Source organism: Homalodisca vitripennis, chromosome X (assembly GCF_021130785.1).
Source record: "Homalodisca vitripennis isolate AUS2020 chromosome X, UT_GWSS_2.1, whole genome shotgun sequence".
In the NCBI taxonomy this organism is placed as follows: Eukaryota; Metazoa; Arthropoda; class Insecta; order Hemiptera; family Cicadellidae; genus Homalodisca; species Homalodisca vitripennis.
In genome coordinates this window covers 41,217,556-41,229,404 of record NC_060215.1, presented here as the reverse complement: position 1 = coordinate 41,229,404, position 11,849 = coordinate 41,217,556, and the positions used below count along the sequence as shown (strand labels likewise).

Below are 11,849 nucleotides of genomic sequence, written 5' to 3'. Positions count from 1 at the left end.
TGTTTTTGTCAACAGATGTTAAGATGTAATTTATTTGAGCATTGACTGGCATTACTATGTAGTTGTTTTGTTTATTTCTCGAGAGCTTTAAAAGGCATAAAATATAAATCAATAGGCTCTCCATAATTCTTTCTGTTCCTGCATTGCCAACATTGGGCAACTCTTTTTTTATTTTTGTACATAATCTCCTTTCAACTCTATACATTTGTCAATGTGTTTATCAAATTTTTTCAAGTCATCTATAAAATATTATTTTGGAAGCTCCTCAAACTAGACATTTGTTTGGGCGATTACTTCCTTGTTAGACGTAAACCTTTGACTGCCAAGCCATTTCTTCAAGCGAGGAAATAGTCACTGGGAACTAAATTTGATGAAAATGATGTTGTAATAACTGGAACTTTAATTGTTTAATTTTGGTCATTGCAACTGCGCAGGTGTGCACCCATGCATTGTCTTCATAAAACAGAATCTTATTCTTTTTCCTTGATGAGATGAGAATGTTTTTCCTTCATTTCTTTGCTCAGCCGACCCAATAATGACGTATTATACTCTCCTGTTATCGTTCCCTTATTCAAATAATCAACATAGATGATTCCGAGAGCATTTTAAAAGACTATGGCCATAACCTTACAGGCCGACTTGACCTTCTTTGTCTTCTTCGGAGCCCGTTTGCCTTCCAAAATCCACTGTTTTGACTGACTTTTCTCTCTGGAATGTAGCAATGTATCCATGATTCAATGGTTATATATCGACAGAGAAACTCATCAGAATTGCAACAGAAAAACACCATAAGAGCCTCAGAGTCGACCATACGATTGCGTTTATTCTCCACTGTGAGTAAACGCGATACCTATCTTGCAGATTTTTTTACAACCAATTTTGTGTGCAAAATTGTAGCTACTGTACCTTGCAATAAGCATGTGGCCTCAACTATTTTGTGCACTTTAATTCGTCAATCACTTAAAATCATATCGTGACTTCTGTCAATCATTTTGGGGGTAAAAACTTACACAGGACATCTGGATCTGCATTAATCTTTTATGGATGTACGACCACGTTTAATCTCATTCATCCAATTGTAAACAGTTGCAAACACAGGAGTAGTTACACTTTGTCTAACCCAACTTTGGTTTCTTTCAGTGTACTTTCAAATATGTGTTTATTCACTGCTCGAAACTCACTTTTATTCATTTTTATAGACAAATTAAAGTTGCTTACTTCAATCAATAACAACAATGTGATGGATACAGCTGAAACTCTAACAGCTGACTAGTTAGGAGTGCTACTTAATGGCAAACATTTATTTTCGATACTACGATCACCATATCTTGGATTTTCTAAAGACTTATTCAACGACCCTCATAGCTTTGTAATTGTGTGAATTACTATAAAGCTTAATAATTAATATTAATCTGTCAGCATTTGACTCCTCAACACATTTATGATGTATAGATCCACTGTTTTGACTGACTTTTCTCTCTGGAATGTAGCAATGTATCCATGATTCAATGGTTATATATCGACAGAGAAACTCATCAGAATTGCAACAGAAAAACACCATAAGAGCCTCAGAGTCGACCATACGATTGCGTTTATTCTCCACTGTGAGTAAACGCGATACCTATCTTGCAGATTTTTTTACAACCAATTTTGTGTGCAAAATTGTAGCTACTGTACCTTGCAATAAGCATGTGGCCTCAACTATTTTGTGCACTTTAATTCGTCAATCACTTAAAATCATATCGTGACTTCTGTCAATCATTTTGGGGGTAAAAACTTACACAGGACATCTGGATCTGCATTAATCTTTTATGGATGTACGACCACGTTTAATCTCATTCATCCAATTGTAAACAGTTGCAAACACAGGAGTAGTTACACTTTGTCTAACCCAACTTTGGTTTCTTTCAGTGTACTTTCAAATATGTGTTTATTCACTGCTCGAAACTCACTTTTATTCATTTTTATAGACAAATTAAAGTTGCTTACTTCAATCAATAACAACAATGTGATGGATACAGCTGAAACTCTAACAGCTGACTAGTTAGGAGTGCTACTTAATGGCAAACATTTATTTTCGATACTACGATCACCATATCTTGGATTTTCTAAAGACTTATTCAACGACCCTCATAGCTTTGTAATTGTGTGAATTACTATAAAGCTTAATAATTAATATTAATCTGTCAGCATTTGACTCCTCAACACATTTATGATGTATAGATTTTATTTTTGTTTTTACTTGGCCAAAGTTTAACATTTCCAATAAAAAATTGAGTTAAGCTCTATTTCAAACTTACTTATAATAGACACTTACATGACAAAAGATGATAAAGCTTCCTCATACTGCATATTTTCATGTGATTTGTTGCAAAAATCTATAAAGTATTTAATTTATTTTTTTTTTTACATATAAAATATTTTATTTATATTTTCACAGCAGACATTCACTCGATTTTGGACATACTCTTGAAAAACATAAATTTTATTAAATATTTAATTGGTTGATGTAAACGTAAACGGATTTAGCTTTAGATTGCAATGTTATAGCTGAGCAAAAACATTATTTCAAACCGAGGATAGTTGTTTTAATTAATCAGTCAGTGTCACCTAAGAAACAACCAGTAATACATGATAAATTTCAGGGTTTAATAAATATTTATTATAAAATTAAACAATTATTTTACAATTTTATTAGATATTTTCACAAACAAAACATGAATAAAACTAATGAACATTGAAGGATATCCTCAAGGTATCCTAGTACTTAGGAATGTGTACAACTTTTCATTGTTTAAGGACAACCATTTCTCTTACAATGGTTACAATGAACTAAACAAACAAACACACATATTTAACCCTTTTACTGCCGGCCATTTTTTTATTGTACCAGTCAAAATTGCCAAGGAGGAAAATCACTGTTGTGCATTCATTTACAAAAAATGCTGTATCTTTTTTATTTTTCATTAGATTTGCATGAATTTTTATTTTATTTACTCGTATTTAAATGCTGTTTTTTAAATAATAAAAAGACATTTTAATTTGAAACAAACACATTATTTATTTTTAAAAATTATATAAATAAAAAATAAATAAAAAAATAAAAATTGTGTTTGGCATCTGATAATTTATTTTTAAAATTATACTAAAATTATGAGCATGATATCATTATAAACTAGAGCAATTGCTTAGAACATATACCAAATTTGAAGGTGCTACCTTGAAACATAACTGCACTATGAGGATTTTCCCAAAACTGGTAGGCCTCCTCTAGGCCTACCAGTGGAATTTGAAGGTAAACTTATCTGTGCCACATCCCCCTCACTATCTAATAACTCCTCATTATCTGATGGTAAGATACAGTCAGGATCGTCATCAGTGTCATCCACATCACTTTGATTGTCATCAATAGCCCTAACAATAATATCAGATTCGTTCTCGGCATCTGAATCTGACAAATTCTGAAGGAAATCGCCACTTAGTTCGTCTTGCACTTACTTATTGTTCCCTCACTCACAGGAGAGTTAGATGTAACTCTTTTACTCATTTTATCCTTGATCAACAAAAGTAACACTTCAAAAAACTTTCGATAACATTGTAAACAACAACAATGAACGAAAATTTCAGTAACATAATCCGATCATCTGGTTTTGACAGCTGTCTAGGTAGTTCGTCAATTCTAGTCAAAGACGACAAAAATAGAAATCCAAAGTTTTTCAAATGGCTTCTTTCATTATCCTTTGCTCCTAAACAACCAAAATACCGAATATTTTGGCATTTGAACATAACAGTAGCCAGTAACGATAAAAAAAACAGACGTCCGACATATCGGACGTTGGCGTTTTCGGCAAAAATGCCGACGTCCGATATGTCGGACGTCGGCAGTAAAAGGGTTAACAAGTAACTAAACAGTGGTTAAAACACATTCAAATTAACAAACTAATCATATGATAGTGCCTAATACTAAGTTGTTTGAACACATCTTAATCTAAAACATGACAATTTTTGGGGCATGAGAATTAATGAGTAAAATTTTCCATTGTTTAAGGACAACCACTATTCTTACAATGGTTACTATTATCTAAACAAATAAACAAATGCAGTGATGATACCTAATATTTAGTTGCTGCAACACATCTTAATATAAAATAGTAGTTAAAAACAATGTGCATTAGTATTTACCTGACTTAAAAATAATGATTGTTCTTAGCATAACCATTAATTTTGAATTCTTATGAGAAGATATATCATTCCTTCAGATATTTCAGGATTCATAATTAAGGCACAACTCTCCACAATGTCTAACATTATTAAAATAATATTTATGGTATGATAATGATATCACATACAACAGTTAAAAGCCAAACCTTCAATGACTACTCTTAATTACATAAAATTCTAATATCACATATTTTTAATGATAAGGCACTTTTAAGAATTAATTTTCAACACAACATACTGGTTTACATGACTACATTACCATCAACATACACCCTGGCAATGGATTTTTTGCTGCCAGAATAGATAAACTTTTGAAACAGTTCAGAAATGTCCAAGTTAAAGCCAAAAGTTTCCACATCAGAGTTGACTATTAACGCGTCAAAGGACTTTCCAACTACAAAGTTACCCAGCTTGTCCTCCATGTCAAGAGCTGAAACATAAATATTCCTTCACTTTAAACTTAATAACAATGTAATACACTATCCAAAATGGCCATGCCATAAATTTAAGTCTATTTGTAGATGGTTTGCAGTGTTTTCTGCTAATGCTACATTCATCTGAATTGTTTTATATTCGATTTAATCACACATATGTATTTTTTAAATTGTTTTCTTAATTAAATGGTGAACACATCTTAATTTTATTTTAGCCTTATGCCATAGGAGCTACACACTATGAAATTGGAAAAATTTTCCTATTAAAAATGTTTTTACGTTCAAGTATTGTTTTCTTTTTTCTTATTATTACTTTAAACGGTGGTTTACCAAATATAAATGGAAGTAATTTTACTACATACTTTCCCACCCTCAACAAACTAGGCATGTTTTTAAAACCATTTTGGAATTCGGCTGTGTACTGCTATCTGTTGGCAAGCCACAGCCACCATTATGGATCTCAGTGGTTTTTAAGCCTGTCTGTGAGTCATTAAAATGGCTCTCCGAATCAAAAATGCTGCCAACTGTAAGATTTGTGGTGTGAAACTTTTTTTAAGACTACAGGGGTGAAAAAGCAGCTGACATTCATTGTCAGATCTGAGAAGTGTGCTGAAAAAAGTGTGCTTTTAAAGATGTCTGTAGGAATGTGCATGGCCTTTACTCATTACTGATGACTTGTTGCAAAAAGTTAAAGAAAACAAATGCTTTATAATTTAATTGTTATTTTGTGAGTTTCCTCAAATGTTAAGAAGTGTGATTTATGAAATTGTGACAGAATGAATGTTGAAAGATTGAAGTATTGAAAATTATGCTTATGCTGGGTTCTGAAAATACTGACTGAAAGTCTCAAAAGGATACGATTAGCCATTTCTCTAACATTCCTAGAGTGGTATGACCAGCAAGAAAATTATGCTTATGCTGGGTTCTGAAAATACTGACTGAAAGTCTCAAAAGGATACGATTAGCCATTTCTCTAACATTCCTAGAGTGGTATGACCAGCAAGAAAATTATGCTTATGCTGGGTTCTGAAAATACTGACTGAAAGTCTCAAAAGGATACGATTAGCCATTTCTCTAACATTCCTAGAGTGGTATGACCAGCAAGAAAATTATGCTTATGCTGGGTTCTGAAAATACTGACTGAAAGTCTCAAAAGGATACGATTAGCCATTTCTCTAACATTCCTAGAGTGGTATGACCAGCAAGAAAATTATGCTTATGCTGGGTTCTGAAAATACTGACTGAAAGTCTCAAAAGGATACGATTAGCCATTTCTCTAACATTCCTAGAGTGGTATGACCGGCAAGATGACGATTTTCTAAGTACCATAAGAATCCATGGCGGCAGTATTGGAAAGGTTTAATGTTCCTCCGGATGCTGTCAAGTGGATAGTAGCCCTCCTAAAAAGTCGACAAGTAAGATAAAAGTTCAGAGATGAATCAGCCACAATCACAGCCCGGAAAGATGCCCTTATGAGTACTGTCTCCCCCCTTTTGTGGGAGGAGAGGAAATAAAGGCATGCTGGAATGCCTCACCCAAGAAGCCCTAAACTTTATAAGCAACTGGTGTTATAGGGAAGGTCTAAGGAATAATCCATCAACAACAAGTATAAAAAGAAAATTCCAGCTTGCACAACCTGTTCTGGAAGGTACTAGAATAAAACATTCCGATGTCGTAAAGTATCTAGGAATAGTTCTAGATGAATTGCTGACACGGAATCCACATATCGAAAACATATTATCCAAAGCGACTAAGGCCCTTGGTGCCTGTAAAAGACTCTTTGAATTTAAATGGGGACTGAAAATGATTTATTGGATATACACAGCCATACTGAAAACTCACTACAACACTAATAATTTCAAACTAAACTTAAAGAGTCTCTACTAAATAAACCTCTTATTCATTCCAAGAATATTTTGAAAGGGATAATTGATTGGTTTAACTCAACATGTCTATATGTATTTATGTATGTATGTGTCTGTGTATATGTCTTCAATCCTATTTCTAATTTTTATAAATGACCTGTTAAAACTTCCTTTTCAAGAACAAATATGTGCTTTTGCTGACAATATCGCGTTCTTTTATTCATTCACAGACGCCGCTATCGCCTGGCAACTTATTACAGAAGACCTTAACGCTTTAAAAGATTGGTGTGTGAAAAACAAAATGCAAGTAAATGTCAGTAAAACTAAGTACGTAAATTTCAGTCATACAAATTTTGATTTTCCTTCTGATATTGTATACAACATAGATAATTGTACTCAAAACCAAAAGTATCAAACCATAGAAAAGGTAAAATATTTTAAATATCTAGGAGTTGTACTGGACGAACAATTAAATTGGGAAAGACACTCAATAACTGTTCATAGTAAAATTAAATCAATGATAAGGACATTTTACTACTTAAGAAATTTTTGCAACAAAACAACCTTAAAAATGCTTTATTTGCGCTGGTACAATCAAGAATTCAGTATGCTATACATTGTTGGGGAGGTACTTACAAGACTTATATTTTGAGAATACTGTAAGAAAATCCCCAAATTACCTTATCAGAATAATTACATGTAAAAAAGAGAGATAGTTCATTTCCACTATACTGCACATTAAAGATACTTCCTATTCAACATCTATTTATTTACAAAGTTTTAAGAATATTATATCTTAAAAGTGGAAATACTGGAACAACAAATTTAATGCACAATACAAGAAGTGGGTCAAATAGAATATTCAAACTCCCAAAAGTTACATAAAGTATTTTTAAACAATCTTTCCAATATATAGGGACTAAGTACTTCAATAAATTACCATATGAGGTAAAAGGTTGTATAAACTTAAAAATATTTTCTGGAAAATTAAAAGAGTGGTTATTTTTAAGACAAGATGTAGACTTTCTGTTGTTTTATTGTTCTTCTAAAAATTGTAAATGTAAGTACGTATATTATGTGAGAATGTTAAGTTGAACTGCAGTACCACCTATTATAGGAATATAATCTGTATATATATATATATTATATTTTAATTATTTTTTAAGTAAACCAAGCGCCGCATAGAGTGTCTTTGGATGTATCGAGACTGGACTCATTTATAATTCTTTTTACTATGTATTTATATTAGTTTAAGGATGTTGTAAATTTGTTTATATTTAATAATTCACACTGACAACACTTGTAAATGTGGTCAGTTATTTCCAAGGACATTTTATGTTATATTCATGTAAATTAACGAATGGAAAATAAATTATTATTATTTATGTATACGACAACTATTTATTACCATAGTTTAGAATATTTTATAAGTTGATATTAGATAATTTTTCATTAACTATAATGTTCTTGATGTCACTTTATTTATTGTGCATTCTGGCATTTTTTTTGTAAATAATGAATTTCTGAATCTGAATCTAATAAAACCAATGGTCACATATGCTGCTCTAGTATGTATAGTGGCCGAAATTAAAACAAAAAACAGCTGCCAAGAGGCTACAGAGTCTTCAAGCTTGCGCAAGCATCACTGCGGCAATGAACTCCTGTCTAGCTTTGGCACTTGAAGCGGTTCTGGGATACACTCCTCTGGGTCAGGAGGAGAAGAGGACAGCCACATTAAGTGTAATGAAGCTTCTGAATTAAAAAGTGACTAAGCCTACTTCCTCAGAAGGACACATCAAAGTATCGCTGGAATTTCCTGAGGCTGAAATGATAACCTATATATCAAAGAATATGGTTAAGAATTACTCCTTTGAAAATTCATAGTCTTTATTGAAGATAGAGATAATTGAAGTAATAAAGAGGCTTACCCTATTAACACATTCACTGCGGGTGACGAGCATGCTCGTCATGCGAAAATGGCGCACCGGGCGGTGGACGAGCGAGCTCGGCATACAGCAGCTGCTTTCATATTGCTTCAGTGTGAGCTGAGCAGTTGCCCGGGAAGGCTGTAACACTCATAGCGAGGTGTGCCTGTTTCGGTAAGTCAGTTGGTGCGATTCGTCGCCGGTTCGCCATTTTCGTTTGTTGTGTATGCTTTGCAATATTGTGTGAGTGGATTATAGTGTCTGTTGACTGTGTAAGTGTATGTACTCATAATGGAGGAAGACGATAATGTTATTGACGATAATTTTTCATCTGATGAAGAGAATGAGACGAATTCGAACAGTTCTAGGGACGGTGAAGGCAGCGTCCCCCAACCCCAGTGGGCCACCCCACCCCAATACGTGTAATTGATGTACTATCTACGTGTCATTCATGTACTATATACATGTAATTCACTAGTGTTTGTGCCAAAACCTAGTGCGCTGCGAGCACATACAACACGGGGACCGGCACCCGGTGTGAATGACGAGGAGACACGGTATGGACATGACGTCACCCGTTCCGGCCAACGAAGCTTCCAGGATACCTTTCAGAATCAGAATCACTTAACTGTCGTCCAACAATTACAAAATTGTATTGACAAAGTCAAATATGATATTAAAAATATCACTATGTAGGCCTACAGAGTCTAAAATAAATACAATCTATATCTATGTTAAAAGTTTAATTGTAAGTCACTAAAATTAGCATTAAAAATCTCATCTATAGAATAAAACATTTTTCTCTTGAGCCACTCTGCAACAACATTCTTAAACGACCAACACTTAAAGGTAACTTATTGAATAGCCTAGCTCCGGTTATTGCATAGTTTTGTTGAGTTTTACTTAACCTAGCATATTGTACATCAATTGTATCCAAAATGCCAAAACAGGTACAGAAACCCGTATGGTAGGGCCAGAGCCAGGCTGTGGAGTGCCCTTCTCCTACAGCAAAGCTCTAGTAAAAGATTGGGAAAAGAGGATTAGATCCTTAACCTGGAGAAGGGCCTCTGGAATAAGAAAATCTAAAATGTTTATCCCTCCTGGTGTACTTAAAATATCAGATTGCATCTCTTTTCAAACCGCCAAACAATTAATAACCAAACTCTAAGTCTGTTTATAGGATGAACACTGTACCAAATTTTGCCCTGAACAATGTATTATACGTGTTTTCAAAATTCTATTGTCACTGACGAATAAAAGTTGGACAATTTCGTCTGGAGACCCTGTTTTGGTGACTGAAAATTAAAAACACTGCTTGTATCGCAGCCACTACCACTTCGCCATTGTGCCACTTTACCGATTACAGCATACTGCCCATATAGTGGCCGAGGCCTGAGACGATCAGTCGGCGGACTTTAATTGTCCAATGGATTGAGATAAACTCCACAACACCAGAGGAGGCAACCTTGGATCAACCAGAGTCAAATGTGGTTCACGAACATTTTTCAATCTACATTCTCAGTTTCACGGACCACGTTGGTCACTTAACCCTTTGTTGACCGACGGTACTTGCAAGTACCAGTATTTTTTTCTCAATGTGTGAATGTTATTAATGGGTTTGTACGTTCAGCAGCCCATTGGTACTCACAAGTACCTTCTAAAGAGCAGGGAATTTGGTTTCCAGGCAATATATGTTGTGGCTAACCTGACTGACATTGAAACAAAGTGACTCGTGCATGTGTTTTGACCAGTACTTAGCAACCTAATTTCTTTATCCATCCCAGGCCTTTATTTGTTTACTTTTCTCAGTTATTTCATGTTTTAGTGATTGATAATGTATTTATAATGATGTAAAAACGTTCATTTCACAGTTTTGTTAATTGAACAGATTGCTATATGCAAAATAGTGAGTGGTACTCGTAAGTACCGTTGGGCTGTCCAACGCTCTTGTTGCTTACATTAATTTGAGGTTATGTTTGATAATATGTACTGTGCTAATGTTTATTGTGGTAATTGACAGTTTTATGTGTTGTATTATTTTACTGTAATGTTACTACTAGACTATTAAAAACTAAAATACTAATAACGCAATGGCTGAATATTTGCTCAGTGACAGAGAAATAATTACTGTGTTGGAGGAACTTTTGCCTTTGGACAATAATCAAGACACAGATCTGGAATCGGATGATGAGGATGTTTCTGAGGTTTTAGAACTTGATGAACACCGTAAGGCTACTGGTAACTTATTTGACGACGTTTTTGAAGCAAATTTACAAAATTTGATTGAAGAAGGAAGTGTTGAAGAGGAATCAAATAATGATACTGTAATTTGCTTAGAAGAAGAAAGTAGGCCTAATGTTCAAGACATTGTTAACGTAAGTAATGATTGCCTTACAAATTCAATACCTAGTACTAGTGGGACCAATATGCGTACTGTAAAAACAAAATTACCTTTACCAAACAGGAAGTGGAAAAAGGTAGATGTAACAACTCAAATTCCTGAATTCCATTTAGATGAAGGAGTGGTAGAGGGTATTTTTGATGACTGCCAGACTCACACAGATTATTTTTTGAAATTCGTATCAAGTGCTTTGAGAGGAGTAGTCTATCAGTCTAATTTATATGGTACACAAAAAGGAAAAACTCTGAACCTAAAAGAACACGAGCTCTTAGTTTTTATTGGAATCAATTTCATGATGGGCTACCATAAGTTGCCTAGTTGGAAGCATTACTGGAACATGTCAGAGGATTTAGGAGTGAAAATTGTTCAGAGATCAATGTCACGAAACCGTTTTGATTTCATACTATCTTGTTTACATGTAAACGATAACCATCAAATCTCTGCAAATAACAAAGATAAATTATACAAACTGAAACCACTAATTGAGTCTTTGAATACAAAATTCAAGGAATCCTACCATGGAACACGACAACTGTCTATTGACGAATCAATGATTTTGTTCAAAGGGCGAAGTAATATGAAGCAGTATAACCCACTAAAACCGATCAAACGAGGCTACAAGCTATGGTGTTTAGCTGACCAATTTGGTTATATAAAACAATTTAGCATTTACCAAGGGAAGAATGAAACTTGGGAAGCAAAATATGAGAATTGCAGTCTTGGTGAGCGAGTAGTATTAGCACTGACAGAGGACGAACGAGGAAAGTTCAAGATGTTGTTTTTCGATAACTACTTCAACAGTTTACCATTGTTGGAAAAGTTGAAATCTGAGAAAACACTGGCCTGTGGGACTATACGCTCCAATAGAAAAGGACTGCCTGAAAACATCCTTGAGGATAAGAAGCTCAAAAGAGGAGACATGGACCATAGAACTTCATGTAATGGTATCACATTCTTCAAATGGCGGGACACAAAGAGTGTTTTCTTAGCATCAAATTACCAC

The 11,849-nt window shown here is 34.1% G+C and overlaps 1 protein-coding gene across 2 annotated transcripts in view; it reads right to left on the bottom strand.

Annotated features, from left to right (window-relative positions):
- Positions 1–3,899: 3,899 nt before the first annotated feature.
- The window catches only part of LOC124368958 (guanine deaminase), a 77,925-nt gene continuing 69,975 nt past the window's right edge, over positions 3,900–11,849 (bottom strand). For both annotated transcript variants that reach the window (XM_046826531.1, XM_046826532.1), the window contains exon 11: positions 3,900–4,651. In XM_046826531.1, the coding sequence (XP_046682487.1) occupies positions 4,464–4,651 (188 nt within the window). In that variant the 3' untranslated portion in view covers positions 3,900–4,463. The remainder of the gene's footprint in view (positions 4,652–11,849) is intronic.